General features: G+C 38.9%; 1 protein-coding gene across 2 annotated transcripts in view; it reads left to right on the top strand.

Moving 5' to 3' along the window:
* arhgef10la (Rho guanine nucleotide exchange factor (GEF) 10-like a) overlaps positions 1–9,771 on the top strand; it is a 103,164-nt gene extending 93,393 nt beyond the window's left edge. For both annotated transcript variants that reach the window (XM_019254940.2, XM_019254941.2), the window contains 3 exons: positions 201–372; positions 5,627–5,749; positions 6,312–9,771. In XM_019254940.2, coding sequence (XP_019110485.2) covers positions 201–372; positions 5,627–5,749; positions 6,312–6,862 — 846 coding nt within the window. In that variant the 3' untranslated portion in view covers positions 6,863–9,771. The remainder of the gene's footprint in view (positions 1–200; positions 373–5,626; positions 5,750–6,311) is intronic.
* Positions 9,772–25,067: the final 15,296 nt, after the last annotated feature.

Raw genomic sequence — 25,067 nt, 5'->3', positions numbered from 1 at the left:
AAAATGAAAAAGGCAATTGTAGAAATATGAAAAATGTCTGTTTTGTGTATGAGACCAGAACAAGATTCCACAGAGAACTAACCTTTCTGTTGTAGGAATGTTTCACTTTCCATCATATAACAATGTGATTTGTAGATGATGTGGCATTTTCTACCCATGTTATTTACTTATTTATTACAGTATTCTTGTTTCCATTGCAGAAGTTTGAAGTCCATCCAGACCCAATGGTCAACGTCGCACACATGGCGTGTGCCGGTGGAGGAGTGTGGATGGCGTTCTCTGAGGGTTCCTCCATTCGTCTCTTTCATACTGAAACATTGGAGCTTCTGCAGGAAATCAACATCTCAACACGATCAACACTGCTGAACACCGGTACACACATCACGCACAACACTTTGTCTTCATTTATAAAGGTCAACCTCAATCCTACAGTGCTCCTGAAACACATACTGTACATGTAAGAAAAAAAAAAAGTAGAAGAATTGATTGTTCCCACAATTAAATTTTATTTGTATTGGTTACTACATGTTTCTCTTTATTATACAGTATAACAGCAATAGGAGGACATCCATTTAATTCATGATGCATTCCTCCCCAGAATGGTATTCTTGTCTTGTCCAAGTTACTCCTTGGGTCTTGCACTCCGGGGACTGACCTGAATAAGTATCCATCTCAGGCCTTCGCAAAGCTGTGATAGAGCCATGGGGTGAGAGATAGGGATTAATAAAAAAGAGAAATCAAGTCATCGAGGAGCAGTAAAATGGCACCCTCAAGATTTTCATATTAAGGGTTCCCATGGAAACACTTGTCTTTCCTGAATCGTCCATGCTTCTGTGGTATCATGTCTGTTTTACCTCTTTTTCTCTAAATGTATGTCCCCACTTTCCTCCCATTTGAATTAATATTTTCCTTTCTTTTTGCCCCACTTTCTCCCTCTCACACTCCGTTTCATCTCATCCGCTCTGCTTTAAAATCCTCTCACCCCCAGTTTAACTTCTCAGTGCAGTCCGTTTAAAATGCCACAGATAGCCCATTACTTCCTGTGTGCCTTCTTTCACGATGGATGAAATATTTATCAGACTGTGTGGGCGTTTTCCCTTTTTTGAGGGAATAACTATGGTAAACAAATTAGATAGCAATGAAGCATAGCTAAAGCTGTCTAATGGTGATAAGTACTATACTTGTGACTCAATACCAGATTGCTGTGGCATTCAGTACATGTGAAGATCATTTTGAGCTTGAGGGAGTGGTATAAATGCATTTGGATTTAGAAAATATTGTCAATTTCATTGAGTCACACCAGACTTTGATTGATGTATTTAGAGCAATACTCAAAGCTGTGGTATGGTAGCTCTTCATCTCATCAAAAAAGGGTTTTCTCATGTGAGTTAAGTAAAGAAAGATGGGAAGAAAGAAAGAGCAAAGAATAAAAGCAAAAAAATAAAAAATAAACCAAACTTTTCTCTTAGATCAAAGTTCCTTTTTTTTTCTTTGAGAGGAGACCTTAAGGAGAAGAGACTCCTATGGCTGTGATATAGGAGGTGGGAGGGGTTCCAGTGTTCCAGAGGTCATTTTTACCCAGCGCCAATGCTTCCCCTTGAAATATGCAGCTGATTTGAGGGAGGGTGGCAGCCTCAAGGCACGACCCTGGGGGAAGTTACAGGGTGAAAAGAAAAAGAGTTGCTCGGCTCATGTCTTCAGGGTGCACAAAAGAAGAGCATCTTAAGTTGTGATTTGTTGAGCTCACAAGAGAAAAGAGGATCTCCTGACACTATACAACCACAGATACTGCAAATGAAATGCTGATAGTTTTCTCTCTATCAATGGGTTTGTGCTCTTCTAGGTTTCTCCTTGACTTATGCTAGGACATGCAGTAATGATAGACCCCCTAATCCTTTCCCCTTAATGTGATTTATACTCAACAGGGAATTCCAGTTGCAGTAAACAACAGAGAAGTTTCTAAGGCAGAAGAAACTGCTGATCTCTACTCTACTAATGCCTTTAATAGTTCTATCCTTAGGGTAAAAATACTCCAAAATAAAGTCCTCGGTGACATATCACAAGGAAACATTTATCTTTGTAGACATCATATTTTTAAGGCAAATACCGGCTCCCACGATAAACCCAGTTCACTTCACTTTGCAGAGTGTGGTGCATTTTTGCTGCAACCACTGGAGGTGCAAAATTGCTTGAGGTTAAGCTATACCTCCTTAATCTAAAGTGCTTTTGTCATTATCCCTCTTTATCACTGCTCTTAAAGACAATGCCTGGCACCCACATCTACCAGCTAACTTTAGATTTCATGGTAACCCAAGAGTGGGTGTTCATGAGTATCACTCTCTCACTTAGGCTCTCTAACCAAAGTACAAATAGACTCTGAGGCGATGTGAGCAGGTGGCAGACAGTTTCGAGATAAAGGCCTTTTTTGCTGACGCCTAACTCAATGCTGTGACCCTCCAAGGTCTCTGCCTAAAGGCTTCTGCTTTCTGTTTGCTGATTGTCCTCCTCTGCTCTTCCTCCACTTCCTCTTTCTTGCATAGCGACAGCTTCATACTCTGGACTGATTCATCTCTGCACAGTGAAATGAATTCATTAACGACACTGTTGGGCCACTCATGCAAATCGTCATAATCGGAGCATGACACAGAACAAACATGTAAATACAGCTACACATGTAAATCGGCATTCTTTTAGTTGTGATCACATGAGTGCTTGTGTAATTCAATTATGATTGCCATGGATATTATGGTAAATGCTTCTATAGATAACTAGGTCACAATGGGAGCCAAGAGCTGAGGGGCCACAGAAGGAATGCAAAAATAAATCCACAACAAACAATGTTTTTCACCCCTTTGTTAAGCAGAAACAAAGGAACATGAATGTATAATAAGAGTTCGCAATTATTCTTTCACCGTCACTAATGCATTGCTACAAAAACAGTTCTGCAACAGAAAACATATGTTGACTCGAATAATCACTGGATGTGAAAACTTTATTTAAAGAAAATCACAGCTTAATCTCACCCCAAGATTATCAACAAGCTCCATAAAGGGGAAAGAGAATCACCTTGAATTACATAATTTGTCACATTAACAGAAAACCGCAATGAGCACCAATACCAACGCGCTCTATCTCATCAGATCTGATTAGCTATCGACAAGAATAATCAAACACTACAAGCATTGTCTATCTTTGTATGTTATCTATACGAGCATGTCAACCCCTTATACAGTAACTATGTGAATGCAAAATATGCTATATGTTAATATGATTATGTAAATGGGAGTTCAAACGCACAACTCCTTTAAGAGCAAGTCAGTGTTAAAGTTCATCCCACTTACAGACACCCATATGGTGATTTGTTTAAAAGATGAGTCATAGAGTGTGTATGATAGAGTTAGAGGCACTCTCTTAAATCAAATGATTTACTTTAAAATCAAAACCTTTAATGTTATTGACAGTGCAAGTCTTTCTACATCAATAACTACTACTCCGATAACTCTTCAAATAACTGTAAAGGCATTTTGTTAAAGTGTTTTCTCAGTCTAAGTGGAGTCTAAGGGTTTAATATCAGAACTCTCTTCAATAGCTACTATAATTACTTATTGAAAGAAAAAGGTTTTACTCCTTCTAATAATTATTCTCTGTTATGTCTTACAAGATAAAACCTTATACCAGCAAAGTGAAAAGATGTTCTTAGTATTGTAAGATTCTGTCCAAACTATTGAAAGACTGTAGACTACACAGTCAGTAGTTATCAATTGTTCTGGATGATTAGATTGTTTTCAGGATGAAGTTCTGCCATAACAGTTGCAACAAAAAGGTCAAAAAGATGTCAATCAAGCTTTGACTGAACATGCCCACAAGAGGTCTGATCAAAACCGAAATGATTAAAAACACCTGTGTGGGAGTACCATGAGCACGCCAGGCTTTATTTATGGAAGGATAATGATGTCTGTAGTTGAAGTTCCTTCTGGGATGTTTGTCATTTTACTAATACAAGAGAACTCTGCTTGCATATCAGTTGTGTTGTGTACAGTAGGAGGTGCAAACTTTGAAGCTCAATATTTCAGAACCACTCAGATCTCAAACAGAAACGTTTAATATCAAGTTCACAGAGTCTTGTTTCCTACTTTGTGCTTTTATGAGAGTTTTTCTTTCAACTGGGTCAGAAGCAAGAAGACAAATCCAATTTTTCATAATCTTACGTAACCCAGAGCCCTAGGTGACTGTGCTGTGCATGTGTTAAGCTTGTCAAATACAGACTGATCACAGGGCTTAAACCTCACCCAGAGCTAACACTGATAACCAACAGTAAAAGTATTTTACTTATTTCATCTAGGACTGAACAGGTAATTTAATACAGCCCTCCGGAAAAATATTCTGGTAATAATAAAATCAATGGAAGTTCATAAAAGATAGAGCATTCAGTCTGTAAAAGTTTTATCATTTTGTCAACAGGGACTTAACTACCATTCTTTCACAATGCCCCGTTCTGTTTCAGTTTTGAGCTCTCTATCTTTCTACATACAGTACATCAGGTTAGGACACCTTATTTTCTGCATGGTAGAACAACATAAAGAATTACAGTATGTGGTGAAAAAGGCTAAACAAAGTAAAATATGTTTTCTATTTTAAATCTTTTAAACTGGCCACATTTTGCTTTGATGACAGCTTTGCGCGCTCTTGGCACTCTTTAAATCGAACCCTAACCCAAACCTAAACTGGAATGAATTTTTAACAGTCTTGAAGGAGTTCACCTATACACTCAGCACTTGTTGGCTGCTTTTCCTTCACTCTGTGGTCCAAGGCATTCCAAACCATCTCAGATGGGTATAGGTCGGGTAATTGTAGAGGTCAGGTCATCTGATGCAGCACGCCATCACTCTTCTCCTTGGTCAAATAGCTCTTACAGTACATAGCCTGGAGGTGTGTTCCTCTTTTTTTTTTTTTAGCCCAAGCAGTTCACCTCTTCTTCTTCTTGGTCTCCCTCAGTCACGGTTTCTTTGCAGCTATTCGACCATGATTCACACAGTCTCTGTTGAACAGTTGGTGTTGAGATGGGTCTGCTACTTGAACTCTCTGAATCATTGATGTGGGCTCTGATCTGAGGTGCCGTTAATTGTTGATTTCTGAGGCTGAAACTGTAATTATCTTATCCTCTGCAACAGAGCTAACTCTGAGCCAGTTTCATCATAGCGATTGATGATTATTGTGACTGCACATGAAGACATATTAAAAGTTCTATTTTGGATTGACTGACCTTGACTGGTTTCTCTTTACTTAGTTGAGTGGTTCTTGCCATTATATGGATTACTATAGTAGTTGAATAGGGCTATTTTCAATATGCCGACACTACCTCTGAACAACACAACCGATGCTCTTCAACGCTCTTCTGCTATTTAACTTTTGATAAGGAACACCTGATTAATGCAGAGTGTGCAAAAGTTGCTATTTTGAAGAATTGGAAATATAAACACATTTTACTCTGTTTAAACGTACTCCTTTATCACATAAGTCTATGTCAGTCTGTGTTATTTCACATACGTGTTATATTTTTTTAATCTACAATGTCAAAATGAATAAACTGAAAACTCAGTTCAATTCTCTATTTTCTCCATTGCAGGTCAGAAGAGCATGCGAGTCACGAGTCTCCTTATTTGCCAGGGGCTGTTATGGGTGGGCACTGCCCAAGGCTTAATTATCACTCTTCCAGTTCCCAAACTGGAGGGCATCCCCAAAATAACAGGTATGGATCAGAGGGAGGCGGCTGACTGTGATTGAAAAGCCTCTTGGGAGGTCAAAAGAAAAAGAGAAGAAGTTTTTTTTTTTTTCACAATAGAAAATTACTCTGCACTGCCCATTATTGAGGTCACACTTCACATTTTCTTTTTGCTCAGGGAGTCGGTGCAGATATTACCAGGCAGGCAACACACAAATCATACTGTTTAGATATTTTTGCAGGGTAATTTAAAAACTGCCTGGGGCCATTTTGTTAATTATGCCTCTTGCACAAATCTTTCTTCACGACTATCTTATTTAATGCTAGTTTATTGAATACTATGTAAATGCACCACAAACTATAGCCACTATTATTACTGTTACAGCAGTAGAATTGTAAATATGAATGCAGTTAACTGTTTATGACATACAGGGTTGAGTTCAAGTCATTTTCAGTTTACATAATTCAAGCTGAAACTTGCATAATAATTTACTTTAATGGATGTAACTAAAAGTGGGCCCAGTATAGGAGCAGAATTTATTGTCTCTCTGGATGAAAAATAAATATTGTATCTGCCTGCCTCCTACAGGAAAGGGAATGATCTCTCTAAATGCTCATTGTGGCCCTGTGGACTTCCTAGTAGCCACCACCAGCAGTCTGTCTCCTGAGCTGTTAAAGAGGGATTCTGTTGGGGATGGCCCAGATTCTGCCTGTGGCGGTGAGGATCGCAGCGACACCTCCTCTCAGGAATCCCTGCAACAGTCCAGCGCCTACCAGGGTGAAGCGAGAGGCAAAGGTCGCGGCGTCCTGCTGCAATACAAGCTGCGCTCCACGTCAGGACTACCCGGACGGCCATTAACGGCGCTGGGCGATGAGGCGTCAGACTCCTCCCTGGAGTCTTTGGAGCACAGCGTGGAAGATGGATCTATCTATGAGCTCAGTGATGACCCAGAAATGTGGGTTCGGGGACGTCCTTGTGAGAGGGATGGCGGACGCAGGGACAGGGTGATCTCTGCAGCGGTTATCTCTGGAGGCAAGGGCTTCCGTAGACTGAAGGAGGGAGTAGCAGTAGGTACTAGGACAAGTGGGGAGGGTTTAGAGAATATTCTTATGGTATGGCAGCTCCCATTGACAGTGTGATATGAAAAATATATGGCAAAGCGAAGTGTATTTATAGATGTCTACCCAGCTTAGCCCTAAATCACTTGTTCCATAAATTCAAGGAATTTGAATATATGATGAGAAGGTGTTGCCACTTTTACAGAGCTTGACATCTTCTGATTTAGCCTGAGGAATAAGGAGACGACACGCTGTGTATCAGAGGCACTGTCATCCCATAGGAACGCTTTGAATGTTCAGGATTGTGCGTCATCGTCCTCCCAGCTGCGGCAGAGGCCGTCACAGATTAGTTGCGTGTGATTGTTTTGATCTGGTTCCTCTTCCTGCCTTCATCAAGACTGCTATGCCTGAATTTAACCTCATCATTGCTGTGTGTGCTCTGCAATACCTATTTCATGTGAGGGACTTCTGTGTGAGCACCCACGGACAGCACACCTATGAGAGCCAGCCTTTGTTGAATCTGCCGTGCTCTGTGGAGTTATAGATGGACATCTTTAATCTAATCCTGTGGGAGAGATCCCGTCTGTTTAGAGCTGAAAAGCTGGGGACACCGCATCACAAAGCACATTAGCATCACTTTATTAGATTTGCCAGCCTTTCTGTCATCCCATACAATGTGAATGTATGATACCTTCTATTGTGTCTCAAAATTGAATCTGTGCTTGCTTAAAAAAAAGAAATAATTTCAGTTTTCCTGTTTTGTGGGAGCTGTTGCAAAAAGAATTTGTGGTTCCAAAAAATGATTGTGTTGTGTTAGTACAGCCAGGCTGCAAAACTGATTTGGAAAACAAAAGTTGTGAGAGTCGAAAGACGCTCTTGCGCCACTTTCCACAATCCGTATTTGCACTGTAGAAATCCTGTAATTATCACAGATTTATCTGAGGAAAGGAAACGTCGTCGTGCCACATTTGAGAGTATTATCTTGCCCAAGCACTGTAAATGCCAGATATCTGTTTCATTATTCACTGTCATCTATCAGCAAGATGAAACAAATGTGCACACAGAGTTGTTAATAAATAACTCACATTAGCTGTAAACCCCAGTTACACATCAGAAGCAAAACTCTATAAACGAGTGATGAAATAAAAGTGCTGCAGCCATCCAGACAGCTGTCGGCAATGTACCAACTGAACCTACCTAACAGAATTTTCAATAATATACTATATGTCTTTGATTAAGGATGATGTTTTACAATAACAGCATAAGCCTGTATTACAATGAACAGGCACTGATGTACTGTATATTATCTGTCATATTAGCCATATAAACCATGTCCCATCAGCTCTTGTTTTCTTTCCATTTTCATGCTAATATTTGGTAAATATTTTGAGTTTAATGCAAATATTAATATTTGATGATGGGGATATGAAGATAAACAACATACCTGTTGAGTTGAGAGCTCACATCTCCATTTGTGTTGGTTACTGTATGTCTTCAGATCAGCTGAAAGATTGCATGATTTGTAACCTGATAAGCCCTTTTAACCAGAACGAATGATTTAAAAATGTATTACAATACATTACATCTATTTTTTTAACTTGTAAAACTAAAATTTGGGAAATACACCATTATCCAAGGAGTATGTTGTGTGTTGCAGTGTGTTGATGAAAAGTTTTTGCTTTATAACTTCTGAGTTATTGGCAGACTGTTGACGTTGGCAGCTATCTTGCAGACAAAACCAAGAAGTACATATTTAATAATACTCAGTTTACAGTTTGTTGATACAGTTCATGGAGGCCACACACGTTAAATATGTGAACTTTCAATAAACTTTTAACTTCTTAAACTGAGTTTAAGAACGGTATATCATATTTGTCCCTCGCCAATTTGTATTTAGTCGTTCAACCAAACATGGGATCTCGTTTTATTCCTCCATCACAGATAAAGTATACAGTCTGTGTATTTCCACAATGATGTTTTTCTTCCTACTTACAAGTGAAATTCAAAAGCATTTAAACATCTTGTTTTCAGCCAGAATAAACTGTCCTCAGATGCTGTCATCAAAATGTAAATTTCAGTCTCACGTCAGAAATATATCACTAATAACAGAGATCTGTTCTCAGAGAATTGTGACCTTTGATGACCATATTGACTCACATACATTGCATTTGCTTACACTTCATGTGTACAGGTATTATCCATGCACTGAATATTAATACTCTTGAATGAAACGTACTGTACTACTAATTAGAACTGTTACTGTACTAATTAAACCTATATTCCCTTTTGTAAAGAGGACTCTGCAACAGTGTTGATGTTTAAGATGGGACTGTGTGAGGGCACAGTTTATGCAATTTATTTTCCTGTGGTGTTAAAGGATAAGTCCAGTTTATTACAGATTGTATATTATTTTTACTACTGAACAAATTAAAAGCTGAGATCTGGCAACGTGGCAACATTGCTAAAAAGAAGAGATAAAAAGCACAGTGACATTATCACACAGGTTATAAACAAAACCTGTATTTGAAAAGAAAAAAAAAACAACAACAGGAAAACCTTAAATGTATTGCCCAAATCATCCTCAAAACATCTGTCTCAGTTTACAACTTTAACCTATCATGCTTCCTGTTGTCGTGCTCACACACTTTTCTTGTGCAATGAAGCATTATTGCTGACACAATGGCTGCATTCACCTTTAGTTTTACCACCCACAACTGTTGTTTACAGCCTGTGTGTTCAACTGACTGCTCGTTTCTTGACCCAACAGGCTTTGTTGCAACGACTTTGCTACGTTCTCAATTATCAGCAATTACAAACTTACAGCAAACTGATTGAAATGATGGCCAAACAACTAATGAACTGGTATTATTCTTTAAGCAAAAGTATTACACACATGGAAACAGATTTCTCTTTGGCACAATACTTTAATGTTATATGTCTAAACATTGTCTAACAAGTGTATGCTGAATTAAAAACATCTTAAAACACAAGTTGGATATCTTTGAACTCCTTTTTTTTTAATGACTGACTTAGAATTCAGAAGGCATTTGACGTTTTCAAGGTACAATCATTTTTTAGGTTTTAGAGTTATACTGTACAGCATTATGCTAATGATGGTGCACATTTGCCTCTTCTCTGTGACTCAGCAACAGAAAATCCTCTTCTTTGATATATCAGTTGGATTATCGTCTCACTTTTTTTGGTGTTTGGTTATTCAAATTACAATAAGCTTACCTCTATATCTGCTGGGAGCCAGTCCTTAAACAACAGCACAGATCTTCGTGTGCAGTGAAAGTAAGGAGTATTAAGCCTGTGGTTAAAAAAAACAATCAGAGATTTTGTGAATTAAATCTTAATGTTACAGGGGGGGGAAAGGATAATAGATTGTTTCATATGCTTATAGGTAGACTGGATTACACGTGCATGTTTTATCAATTTATCCACAGGCTAATGTAGCCTGTAAAAAATAAAAAATAAAAATACTGCAGCGTCACATCTTCTCTCTCAGTTGGGGCCAACTTTGCACCATAGTTAGCCACAGTGACTGACATGGTTTTCCAAGAGGAGAGGCTTTAGTATGTAGGATTTAGTGGCACCTAGTGATCAGGTTGCAGATTACAACTGATCAAATACACCTCACCTCAACCTGCCCTTCCAAACATATAGAGAATGAAAAATGCAAAAGGAACTCACTAGAACCAGTGTTTGGTTTATCTCTTTTGAGCTACCGAGAAAGTAAGGCTGCAGGTGGTTAAAGTATCTGTGCTTCCTGTATGGAGGCTCTGTAACTTTACTTGTCAGTTTTGATTGCCTGTTCCACTCTGATTAGTTTTCACCTGTGTCTTGTTGTCTGTGTTTTGTCCCCCTGTTCTCTCTGTTTCCTATTCCTTTGTTGTTTGGTTGTCGTGCTTCATCCCATGTTGAAGTGTTCTCACTTCTGGATTTGTCTTTGTTGGACTTTAGTTAATTGGACTTTATCCGAATTGTTGAATTTAGTTTTTTTTTTTTTTTTGCCTGAACTCCTCAGCCGCCTCAGCTGTAAGTTATTAAGGTTTCCTTTTGTTCACTCAACCTTTACGTCTGCATTTCTTGAACCAAGGACTAGTGGTTAGCTTGACAAGCATACTAAACTTTGTCTTATGCAGAGACAGCCCCAAATGGAGTTATGTGTCTGTCAGATGGTTGTGTCACTGTGTCAGTCTGAATGGGGTACTACCATATCAGCAGAGTGCAGAGAAATAGCGTAATGCACAGCAGACTATAGGACAGATAGTTTCTGGCTGCCTTTCACATCATTTGCATGAAGCTCACTGAGCTTTAATCACTTTCCGATGTCATGACAGAGCCGTCTAGAGAAAACCAGGTCCCTGCTGTACTCCAGCTGCTGCTTCAGAATCGTTATTGGCTCATACATCACAGAACTACTTTCATTTTCTCTGATAATAAGATCAGGTGCTTATTGGTGAAGCCTGTAACTTCAGGTCATCAGCATAACTCATTTGACACATGCTTTAATCTGTTTACAGTGCCACAGCAGAGTATTGAAATCAACTTGACTGTTCATAATATTTTGACTTTTTTGAATATTTTGACTAATCTCATAGTTGCAATTGTGTTTTTGTGACATGATGCATGTCAGGAAAAAGAACCATTAATTTACCCTTTTTGTTAGTTCATAAATCTTCATAAATGTTTGAACATTCAACAAGAAGAGGTAGAGGTTTGACATTATGTCAATGCTTATATATTGTGTTGCAGAGTTACAGTATCTACTGAAATTAGAATGCTACTAGCTCATACAAAAGTCATTAGTGAGTCACTGTAGCATTCAGTCTGCCCTCAGTCCAACACGAGGACAAAGCGGTCGAGGAAAAAACAAAACACCCAGAGCGTTTCCCAGTGGACAGCTCTGTGTTTGTTTTTCAAACTTTAGGAAGACACTGTACTCGTAGCAACCTTACTTGTCACTCCCTAACTATTTGAAATCTTCACGCGTGCACGTCACCAAGCCGTGAGTTAGCCTAGAAGATTGAAACACTGACTTTCCTAGACATATTCCCATTACTTCGATTTGTAAAAGGAATGATTACAAGAGCATCACTGTCAAATGTGGTGGTACTAAGACTCTTTCCACTGCAAAAAAACACAACCTTAGACCTCCTGAAACACCTACAACAGCACAACAATATAACATTTGTGTGGAGGAAGGCCGTTACCATATGGTGAAGTGCACTTTTTTTTCCATCTTGTAATGGGCGACTCAGAAAATGTTCAGATTTTGCTGAAAGTGAAGTGAGATATCTACTGAATTGTAATGTAAACCAGCTAGCTTTGGCCCATACTGTGTTGTAATCAGTAGTCGAGTTGTAAAATGAAACCAGGGGGGTTGGTAAAATTTTTCATTTATGTGACATATTTTCCAGCAGGGGGGTCTGGGGGTCCTCCCCCAGGAAATTTTGTATTTCTTAGATGCAATTTCCTGCATTCTAGTCAATTTTAGGGTGACCTGCTAGACATGGAAAATCCTAAATCCCATCTGATTCATATCTTGCATTCTCAGTTGCATGGCCTGCACATGACAATACTGTTTATCGGAAAGAAACAATAACCACTTAACTATGGACATCATGTCATTCACATCTTTTTTAAACATATTTGTAAAAACATTTTAAATATCTTTATTTGTGGATGTGCTCAAATATTTTTTTAAACACAACTTTGTGTATGTTTTTAACATCTTTGTGTGTTTTCAAACACATTTAAATACATTTAAACACATTTTTGTTAAAAAAACATCTTCACTTAAAAAAACACAATTTAAGCAGGAGGAAAGAAGACTTCGATTTTTAAGACGACGCGATGTTTGAAACAAGCGGTATTAAAGAATATGAAGCAGCAGGTAGCAGCTCGCGGTGCTAAGGCTAAAACAACACAGAGTGTGGATGATTGACACCTGTCACCTGTCGACCAATCAGAGTCAGGAGAATCTATTAGTACCGCCCACATTCACCTTTGACCAATGACGATCCAGAATGAAGTAAACCCAAAGGTAGTATATCGCAGCAAGAGGTCTCACTTCACTGTCAAAGCCTCTTTGTCTTTATGTAACAACCAGGAGCTTCATGACTGATTCAAACTAAAGCAGGAGACATTAGCAGGAGACATTAGCAGCGTTTCTTCGCGCTGGACATACTGTGTCGTTTTGTGGATTTTTGTTTGCTACTCTTTGGGGGCTAGCTCATTTTCATCGCACAGTGATGAGACACATATCTTTGTAAGATATATTTTTATTTTTTCCTCCGCCGCACCTCCCCTGAAGTCCTCTGGCGCTCCCCAAGGGAGGCGCGCCCCACACTTTGAAAACCGCTGACATAAGAAGGGATGACCATTTTGGCATCCCCCCCCCATCCCCCCTCAACTCGAGTACTGGTTGTAATACAACTTGGGCCTCAAGATGTGCTAGTGACTCATGGTAGCATTAAGTCTGCCTGAGGGCAATATGAGGCCAAATATGTAGAGAACCATGCAGAGAGGGACAGAACAACCCAAACTGGATTTTATTTGTGTACAGAAGGCTACAAGCGACAAAGAAATAATAAGGCTTATGGCTGGATATGTGGTGGATGAAATGTCTCTACGACTGACTCTGCTTTCAGACAGATCCTTGGGAGAATACCAGCCATGGGCAACAGAAGACTCCTAGGTAAGGAATCTTTTGGAAAGACTTGTCTTGTCATTAGTCTGTGTCAGGTGTGCTTTTTTATGTAGCCTGTATCAAACCAGAGTGCAAAGTATGATTTCAGACTCTACAAAGCGATATTATGATGATGTTATTGGCATCCTTCTGATCACTTTATTCTTCAGTCATCATCATTTATTTTTGTTTTATTTTGCAGTAACCAGTATATTTTCACTTGTTCATACACATGAATAAACATAAATGATCCTGCGTTCATATTGTAGCTACCTGGCATTAAAGTTTTTCAGTACATTTACTACAAGATTGTTTAACTCTGCAATCTCGAACAGAGCCAGTGCATCAGTTGAAATGTTGCCCCAATTTGTTTGTAGCATATGGCTACACACAGCTCCTTTTTAAGCAATGAAAGAATCCGTTAGGGGGAAAAAAGTTCATTAAATCTCCTCAAATTTACATTTTTTGTCAATCACAGGCAAACTACAGTTTCTATGAGTGCAGTATTTGAGTAAAACTTCTTAGCTGAAGAATCACAACTGAGACTTGTTTTTTATCAAATGTCTCTTCACCTTCATCTTATGTGGAGTGCCAGTGCCTTATGTCGTTTGGAGCACACTACACTTCAGGGAGCTAAGCAGGATTGTTACAAGCGAGCTTAAACCGCAAGTGAAAACACACCGGGGAACCCCAACCATATTCCTCGCCCTCCACTTTACTCTCTACTTGTTTTTATCTCTGTCTCTCTCCCTTGCTGTGTTTCTCTTTCAACATGTGTCCAAGAAATCCGCATGGAATATAAATCCACTATCCATCATAGTAGGAAATGAAGCGGCGTGCTATTTCCTCGTGACCAATCATCAGGTCAATGTGTGCCATTGCCCTTTGACCTAAAAGTTACATTAATAGCCTCCTCTTCCTACTCACACCACATGGAGCAGTCAGGACACATAAAGGCCCCCCTTTGGTGCTGACAATGTCAGATAAAGGGGAACAGAGCGGGTGGAGCGAGGCTGGACATCAACTGATGTGAGCCTCAGCAGTAGCCAACGGGAAATTAACAGGAAAGGTCAATGCTAAAAGAAACCATAAATGATGGGGTAAATGAGAGTAGTCAGACGGAGGTTCAGGTGTGTGTAGTAACATTTAGATAATTGCAGCACATGAATAAACTGCCAGCTGAGGCTTTCAAACACACTGTAGCTCCAGGTAAGTCAACAAGTAAAGATTGTAGTGACGTCTTTTCTAGTTGGGCAATGATTTAGTCGGATATGCAGAATATCAACATGGGCATTAGAAGAAAAAAACCCAACACACATCTGCCATTAATATGCCTCCTCGGCCTCTGTGGATGTGTATAATCTGGGCTTTGTTTACTTGTACTCCTTTTACTTTTGCCGAAAGCTCTCATTTACCCACAGTTTTTGGCTCATGGATTTTATCCTGGCAGCACCCAATATGCAAAACCACCATCACACTGGCACAGGAAGCTCCTCAAACGGGTCCATAAAACTCCAATGAGACTTGAGAATGTAATACTGATCTGATAAAGCAATGCTGAATTGCGCCTTGTACCTGGGTCAGCAGAACACTTCCTTGCCTAGAAGCGAAATGACAAAAAGCGGAGAGGCCGAAATGCTTTGCAAGCATTTCACTGTCAGGACTCAAACAGTATGTGGCATAAATAGGTGTGCTTTTTTTTTCTGGTGGGACTTCACAAACCCCCTTTTTCTAAACCTTTCTATAGATATTTCCTGCCAATTAACCCTGCTTCAGGAGAGATTTGCCTATCTCAAGCCCCAGCTTTGCGCCTGTGCAGCTCGCGGCGTCACTCTCCCTACGTCTCAGGTATAATTTGCATGCCTCGGTCAAGGCTAAACTGAAGCGGATGAAGCGTTGCGGTTTGAAGGTCTCCCTGCTTTATCTGCCGACTCCTAAAAGCCAGACATATTTGCATTGCTTTTCATTTCCGCTGGGCTTGGCAGTACGAATGATAAAGGAAGAGGAGCACACTGTACAAACCTTGCTTAACAAAGGAGGCAGTGGCTAATGATTTGCATACAGAGAATGCAAGGATAAGGCCCACACAGGGCTGCCTCAGATGTTATTATCACCCTTCCATCAAACCTTGGAGATGATGCCTGTCAACATCCAATGCACCAGCCCTAAAAAGAGGGGTCACACCTTGGTGTCAGATGTAGCTGTCTGCTCAGTCAGTCTCGCATGAACCAAAAAAAAATATATATTTCAATAGAAGATATCGTTTTCCAGTTCACCAAACTCCTAGATCTGAAGACCAACTCCCTCAATGCCTGTTCAGTGCTCAGACCCTTCAATTCCACAATGCTTTATGTAGACCTGTCTTCTACAATGCTCTCAGTGCTGCTCCCAGTTATGTTTTATTTACCACATTTTAATTATGAAAAAGAATAATGAAACTTTTATCACTGTACATTATTCAGCTTGTCCCCAAGGAGAGGAGTCTGCTTAATGGCATGACACCATGCCTGTATTGAATCATTATCATCTCCCACAATATTTATCTCGTCCTATCTATTTGTATAGAGGTTCTTAAAAAATAAATGTAGTGCTCTGTAACGGTGGCATCTTTTTAACGTTGTCTTATCCTCTGTAAAATCATAATAGGCGAAGTTCAGCTGAAGAGTTTTTATAGGCAATTTCCTCAAACACATTTATAAAATATCTCATCCCTGCACTCCTTCCTTTCTCCACTTATTATTTACTGTTATATGTATAAACATAGCAGTTTTACATGCTGTGCACTTGCCTCTGCCCTGCAATGTTTTATTTTCTAAGACTGTTTGGGCCTTTGAAGGGTGACCTTCAATTCATATATCTATTGCTATAACTCTGTACTACTATCTCAGCGGGACCTCTCCGAAGAAGATAAAAAAAAAAAATTTTAATGTCTCGCAGTGAATCATGTCACTTTATGCCAACATTTCTCTGACTATGCAAACAAAATGAGAATATTAGCATTCAGGTTTAGTCCCCTCCTTTTTTTGCATCCGTTGAATTTGGTTGTGGGCCAGCGAACATTTCAGAGGTAAATAACGTGTTGAATGTGGTTCTAACCTGACTGCATTTCACCAGTGGAACAAAATAGTTCTTGAATCATTTGCATCATTGGCATCAAAAACAGCATCCCATCTTTGCTTTCTCTCTCTGTCTGTTTGACAAGCTGACACAATTCTTGCATCACCTGCATCGGAGGAGTCACATGAATGCTGAACGATATTCATTTTGGGCCTGTTGTTTTTAGTGATAGCTGTGTCTCCAGCCAAGTTTCTAGTGTTTTGACTCACAGCAGTTCGGTCCACTTTAGTCTTTTTTTTTTTTTTTTCTTGCTCTAACTCTTTACTTTCCTCTCCAAGTCTCTTTCTTTGCTCAGTCCTGACTCTCTTCCCTCCTGGGGGAAAAAGAAGCACAGTACCTCTTAGTGTTGTTGTCCTCGGTGTGACAGATGGAGGCTATTAAAACACATTTTCATTGTATTATGGTAAAATAACGCAGCCATGTTTTGTATAATATTACTGTTCCCAAGACAATGCTAGGATGCAAGAGGAGGTCATATTACCATCTTTTCATCAGTTTAGTATGCATGTACAGTATACTTTATCTGTGATTTAGTCATAGATGGTTTTCACTGAGCTACAGTGTCTCAGTTATCGTCAGATTGCGCTTGTCAGTCCAGAATGAAGTATAAAAGAGAGCTCTGACACCAGCTCATCAAGCCTGATTTCCAATCTCACAAAAAGCAAGGGTGACTGAGTAATGGACTTTTTTCCACAAGGCGTCAGCACTGACAACCAAAATGCACAGAGCAGTTAAGATTCTTATTTTTTCAAAGGTATAGAAAATCAATATCAGTGGTGGCAGGTATGATATTTATTCAAAATGCACTCCCTCTCTTGATAAAAAGAGGTGCTTTGGCTTTGCAGGAAGCTTGGCAGCTTAGAAGTCGTCTGTTTTATAGGGTGGACATTCACAGTAACCAACGATGACAGTTTCTATTTTTATCCCCCTCACTCCTCAGAGAGAGAGAGATCCTGAAATCCAGCACTGTCACAGCAGTTGGCTGGCACAGGGAGAATTGTTGTTTAAAATGATAGGACTGGAAAATTTCCGTTGACCTCAGACATTAATGATAACTCATAATTATCTGTAACCTGCCAAATATTACGTTTCCATAAGCAAAGTAATTAAATGTTGTCAAACTATCAGCTGAGTTGAATTGGATGATTTATTTGGTATATGAAATATGTTTTTTTTATTTCATTCAAGCTTCAAAGCTTGATGTCCATCACATGTGATACTATATAAGATTTCTAACATTTGAGCACCGGCCCTGAGAAAATGATTAATTAATGAATCCTGTCCAAAATATTTATGAAGTAAACAATATAATCTCATCATGCTAATTCTACACACTGATTTCACGTAAATCCTCTAAAAGGATTTACATGACAGAAGTATTATTGGAAATGTTTTGCAAAGTTTTACCACGTGTGTGTGTGTGTGAAAAGATAAGCCAGCGGCTCAATTTAGCGTTAATGTTAGGATACAGAGTCAGGTTATACAGTATTTTCACAACGACACAGTCAGTGACTTGTAATATACTTCTCTTCTTGCAGCAGCTTAGTTCGTACTGTACGAGGACTTGGCTTGGGAACCAGAGGGTTGACCTCACTTTGGAGTTTCAACTGATAGCTGGAGAGGTGCCAGTTCACCTCCCGGGCTGCTGAGGTGCTCTTAAACAAGGCACTGAATCCCTAACTGTTCTCTGGGCACCACTATGTGGCAGCTCATCACTCCACCATCTCTCCACATTTGCAAGGCTATAAATGTGTGGTTGTATTTCAGGCCTTTATGTAAAAATAAAGTGGTGTATACTGTATACTATATCACTATATTTTATTTATTTATTGTTTAAGTCACTTTAGCTCACATTGACTCCAAGTGTAAGTGAGTAGGCAGCCATACAGAGCTCACAAACTTACATGAGCTTTTTAGATGCTTCCTGCCCTGCATGATATGGCAGACAGACAGCTGAAGTAAACAAGTGGCTGTTGACAAAAGTTGCATGCCTACCAGGTCAGAAAGCCCCAGACATTAATTTTTTTTTTTAATTTTTCCAGAGGATGGCAGCTGAGTGAATGAGAATGATAAATTGACTGTGATCTTACATGGAATCCCAGTAAAAATCATCACAATTCATGTGTGTAAGTCATGTTATATACAGTAAGAGCAAACACAAACTGGCAATCATTATTGATCATCATGATTAGAAATTATCATTTGCAACACTGAAAACATATTTCGATCGTACATATACCAAAATGTATTTTAGCAATGGAAAAAGCCACTCATGATCATATTTTATAATTATTTGCTTGTCTTCTCACCTTTGTAACATTTGAATTTCCTACAAGGATCAATCTTATTTTATCTTAAAAACTATCAGTCACTTTTTTTGCTTCAGAAGTGTTGTCTATAAGGTCGCTAAGCTCAGCCAGATGAGTTGTGACACTCATAGCTTCACCTCTGAAAAATACTCCTTAGCCATATTGTGCTCTGAACACTTGGAAGAGAAAGTCACGCTCTGAATATACAAACAGGAATTCAGTCAGTGGTTAGAAGTCCTGAACAGTGACCTATACTGTAGTTTGTTGCCAAAGTACAAGCTGATGCTCACAATGCCCTTCATTTAGACAGTTTGCATAATGGGATAGGTTGGAAAACAGTATTAATGTCAGACCAGCTGTCAGCAAAATACATATAGCCCATTTTTGCTTTGGAGACATTAACACAATAAATGCAAAGTGGAAGCTTATCCGGGGAACATTCTTTGATACCCTTGTTTAGAAACAGATGGGACTGTGTGGTTCTTTCTCATTGCTTGAGGTAGTTGTCATCGTCTACATCAAAATGGGCCATGCAGACAAATAAACCAGTGGTTATTTAAGCGATTATGTTGCTGTCACACTCTGAAGTGTTTCTGTGTTCGCCAGTTGGTGTGATTTTCTCATCACTAATGCAGGATTACCCCATTGGCATTTGCAGCAAGTTTAACTAAACAGTTCACTGTGCTAGTGCCTAAAAATTACTATACAGCTACGGGGATCTCAGCACACATTCAGGAAATCAGGTGGCAAAATAGAATATACTCTATACCCTGAGGGGTTTTTTATTGTGATATCAACAAACCAGGTGGTAGAAGGTAGAAAGTAATCTTACACAGTATAAATGCCGGAGACAAAATGTGTAAACGCTTCAAATTGGATCGTGTGTCTAAGGTTTAATGCTCATACAAGATGAAAAACTCAGCAAGAGGGTGTCACGGAAAGTTAAAGCATTTCAAAAACATTATTTAAGGCTCTCCATGGACAGGAAACCAATACTAAGGATGGGAATTCCACATGCTGAACAAGCTGGAGTGAGAACAATATCTCTGTTTTTCCATCAGTCGTTATTAAAGTTAAAGCATGATCTCCTTCTCCTTCCTGTGAGAAGTCGATGAAATCTTTGGCCCAATGGGAACATACTGTACCCATGCCCCCGCACCACCAACTAACACACACACACACACACTGATTTATTCCCAAAGGATATTGTTAGAGGATGATTTAACTATAGCTTGGTTTGGGAGTGTATTTTCATTAGCACAGGTGCTACTGAATGATCATAAAAAATATATACACAACAGGCAGAAGAATGTATCTTCAATCCTCTTGCTCTTCCACAACCTTGTTGCTCCTTATTTCTTTCATCATAAAGGTGACTATGCTATATGGAGGGTGCAATATACACATTGAGCATTTAGTTTAGAGAATATTATAGAACCAAGACTAAAATCACAAATCTGTGTGCTACGTCAGCACCATGGAGAGCACCATGGGCTACTTAGATTTTAGAGTCGTGGTCGAAGCCATAGACTGCACAAACCTCAGACAAGTAAAGTGTCAATGAACAGACTAGACCAGGCCTTCCTGAAAGCATTTTTCTGTGATTGGATGGCAAGCACTTATCGTCTAGAAATTCTCTTGTCAATATATCTGGAAAATTCATACATCCTATCAAGATCTCTGGCTTGTGGTCGTGAAGCTGTTATTGTCCGTGAGAGCCCACCATCGTCTCTGGAAGACAGTATTGTCAGTCAAGTATGTCAATGTCCAATGTGGAATAGGTTAAATATTCAGAATTATTAATTATTTTCTTATAATCTGAGCATAATGGACAGAGTAAAACTTTGCGTAGGAAGTCAGTAAATTGAGGGAGCTTGGGATATGCATTTGTTTTTGGCCAGTTTTAGTTTTGGCCCTCCAAGGCTCCAAGGGTAAAACGTTTGGACACCCCTGAACTAGACATAACACATCAAACTAAACAACCCCTTTGGCCCTGAAGTCTCACTGCTACTGGGAGATGGAGGATGATGCATTTTGGTCATTTTGCCAATAAAAGGGATGGAAACCCCCTCAACCTCACACAAATCGCCTTCTGTCTGTGAGGGTCAGATAAAGATGGATAGCTTAATTATCCATTTTTGTTGAAAGATAAGGATGGTGCATGCTCTTGTTTATAAAGTAACAGCAACATGCACATTTAGCAGAGCAGTAAATTGCCTATTTAGTTTCCCCCTTTTTTACGGGTTATTAATTAATCAATTTTTTTTTTCCAACGCTAGCAGCATAACTCGAGGAACAGCAATGTTAGTCTGTCGGTCCACCACTCTGGTTCCGAAAATGATAACAAAATATCTCCACACTATTGGATGTCGTTTGTGATTCCCTGATTTTTCATCTAGTGCCACTAGCATGTCAAAGTCTTGACTTGTCCAGTGAAATATCTCAACATATTCTAGAAGTCAGTGCAGACATTAATGGTTTCCAAACAATTAATCCTAATTACTTTGGTGATCCCCTGATTTCTCCTACTGCCACCATGAGGTTGACATTAGTAGTTCAGAGTAAAATGCTGTGAATAGATGATGAACATGAATGTCCCCTCAGGATGCTTACTGACTTTACATTTGTTCCAATGTCCAAAGTTTGGAAAACTAATGACACTACAAATCTGTACACCCTCCAATGATAGTCAACAAATGTTAACATGCTAAACTAACATTGTATCTCTTAAACATCCACATGTAAACATCATAGGCATGTTAGCATGCTGACGCCAGCATTTACCTCAAGAATCTCATCAAGTGGACCTCTTTAGTAGTTGAAAGTATTGTCAATGTGTTTTTAAATGTATTTTTAATAGTTTTATTTTACCTTTTAAGGAAAAAGGTCACAATTTAGGGAATTTCAGAAATGCTCCTTTTCATCTCAGCCAGATGGAGGGGCGTGTTGGTCTCTGTGTTTAATTGTCTGGCTCAGTGTGAAATCTAAATTTCTCCCTTTTGATTTCTGATTTTTTTTTCTCCAAGGAGAACATAGTGACATAGAAGATATGTATGCTGTAGAAGACAAAGACAGACATTTAATTTAATTTCCGTTGGACTTTGATGTCCTCCATGTCAGACACGGTTTAATGGGATAAGCACTTAACTGTTCGTGCTCATCAACATGAAATGTGTCCTGTTCACTGGTCAGCTTGTGTCCGTTAATTGGCTTGTAGGTGAAAAGTGTTTACTGGCTGCCCTATATGTCTTTGCATCAAACTTAACTGCACATTTAACTGCCTCTAAATATGTTACTTAACCATATTTACCATTTAACCCAACTGTTACCAGCAGGTCAGTGCAATTCAGCTCTGTGTCCTCACAGTGGGACACACAAATTATTAACTTGTGGATAAGGTTACCTTATGCGAAGAAAAAGGAAATAGGCTATTATCCAGCAGGCGGTTCTGGCTCGAAGACCTCTGATTTACTAGAAGCAATATTTTATGTTAGTTATCTTATCACATACTCATTGTGGTACAACTGCAGGCTGTAGACCTTTAACATTAATAGCCCCTGAATTGTGAATTAACCATGAAAGGAAGCCCTTTGCTTTTCCATTTGGTTTTGTTCTGTGACTGAAATAAGAAAACTGTACTCTCAAACTAATAACATCTGAAAATGTCATCGCCCTCTGTGTTGTAAATAGAAATTATAGTTGATCATAGTCGCTTGTGACGACAAAAAATGTGTCAAACCACTGAGGCTACTGTGCATATAACAAATTACTTAAATGGCCATCCTTGCAATAATATGCTTGACCTTTTAATTACTACATGCAAAAAGTGTCAGACATTTTATCTGCTTTCAGTCGTGATGGAAGAAAAAGTGAATTTGAGGTTTCTGTTTGATGGTTATAAAGGGTGCACACAGAAAATAACAAAAACAAAGAAACAAAAAGAAACAAAACAAAAAAAAAAAAACAGACATCATTTAATTGGAAAATAATCTTTAGTGATCAAGTCTGAGCTTCACATGTGGAACTGTCTTGTCGTGTTTGCATGTTATTGATAAAACCTTGCAGCCCTTTTATGCTTCATAATACATTGTGCTTTCCTGCATATCCAATATGTCTCAGTCCCTTAAACCTACATTCTTTCTAATAACCAGCAGGGCAAGCAACCTAGTTGTATTTAATGCAATGACAAACTTACCTTACTTTTCATTTGATTTATTACCACAGTAAACAGTTTCCTAATGGGGTTATGGTCTCAATTGCTAGTTTGAAGTCTTATTCAAGACAGCCATTTTATAAATGATAGTTCTGTTGAGAAATGATTGCTATTGAGAAGTTGCAACCTGTCACTCAAAAGGGAAGACTGTATAATAAATAGGGTCACAAGGCAATAGAGCTGCTGAAGATCTCTTTATAATTCGAAGTTCTTTAGTTTATATGTTAAGGAAAAAGCTACGGTTGCATTTTTTTGGGAGAAACTGTGCCCTTTTCAACTGAACAATTTCGCAGTAAGCAAGCAGTAATCTATTTTTCAATCTAAATATTGATTAACTCACAAGTAAACAATTCAGAAACACAATTTCAAGGATATTACCCAGCAACAATACAATGCCGATTCTACACATTCACACTCCAGACAACAAACACTGCTGGAATTTGGACAGTGCACTGACTACAATCTATAATCCAAATCTGCCTTGCTAACTTTTTTTTCACAAAAATGTACCATGAGGTGCTGCAGGCCCAATACAACCAGCTAACTCTCTCAGTAATTTATTCCCAGTAGTCCTACAGTATAGTATACCCACACAAACTCTACTCCTCACCACATACAGAGTTGTCTGTGGACCTGTATTCCTGCACTGCCCTGTATATCCATGATATGCATTATTGCAGAGACATTACTGCAGCGCTGCACTTATCTTACACTGTCTGTCAGCTTAGGTTTTTGCACACTATCACACTTTCCATTCCCTGGAATCATGTACATATTCTATAATCTGTTCCTCATTTTGCTTAAACTGTCTGGTTGACTACAATACTAACCATACCTTGCCTTACAACCTCACTATATCTGTATTTGAAGCTACATCAATTGTACAGGAGCTATAAGAGATAGTATATATATTATATATTTTATATATTATATATTATATATATATTATATATATATATATAGATATATATATATATATATATATATATATATATCTATATATATATATATATATATACATATACACACACACACACACACACCAACTGTACGTGCCTTGCATTGTTCCTTTCACTGTGTGCTAGCATGTCAGTTTATTTACTGAACATTTCCCTGCAACTGTGATATCAAGTACAACATCTAAAGAGGCTGACAGGACCTACAGTAAAAGCTGTTGCCCTTTAATGACTCACAGTATCCTTGAAAGCCAAATGTACATAATAATAAAATAGACTATATCTGCACAGTAGGTGCTGTAACCTTGATTTTACCTTCAAAGTACCAGATGATACATGACTTTGTTCTTTGCATTTTCTGAAGCTTCTGAGGTGAATTGGTTGAGGTTGCACGATTTATCTGTTATCTTAATTTCCCTTCATCTCAAGGTTCAGGCATAGTGTGTGCTAATAATTCTTCTCCGACCTTTCCTTGCACTATGTTTGTTGATCTTATAATTTAGATTTTAAGTGATTGCTCAACATATTTCTCCCCGTTTGATGTTAGGCTATCTCACAATACATGGAAAACTGATTTTCAGGCCTTGTCAGATGGACATTAAATTATCAATTCATGGTCTTGTGCTCATTTACAAATAAAGGACACAGTATAATACGTATGGCCTATCCATGGTAAGTAAGTAAATATGTCTAGTACGTTGCATCATTTATCAGCATTTTGCATTTACCAAAAACAAGACAGTGTTGTGGGAAAGAGGAGACACTGGCATAAGAGCTCCTGACAAACAGCCCCAGTCCAGATCTATGGATGGAAATGGGAAGAGGAATGAGCCTGGGAACAACGGGACTGAACAGCAGGCAGATTGGAACCAGGAACTGCTTTTGGCAGTTGTGGGGTATTTTGATATGGACATTTATTTAGACCTGACTCTTTGGATTCTGTAGGTTGTTTGGCTGTTTGGCTCGATGGGTGAAAATTACCTTAGCTGGGTATCAT

Source organism: Larimichthys crocea, chromosome VI (genome assembly GCF_000972845.2).
Source record: "Larimichthys crocea isolate SSNF chromosome VI, L_crocea_2.0, whole genome shotgun sequence".
NCBI classification, from domain to species: Eukaryota; Metazoa; Chordata; class Actinopteri; family Sciaenidae; genus Larimichthys; species Larimichthys crocea.
This window is presented reverse-complemented; position numbering and strand designations above follow the sequence as displayed.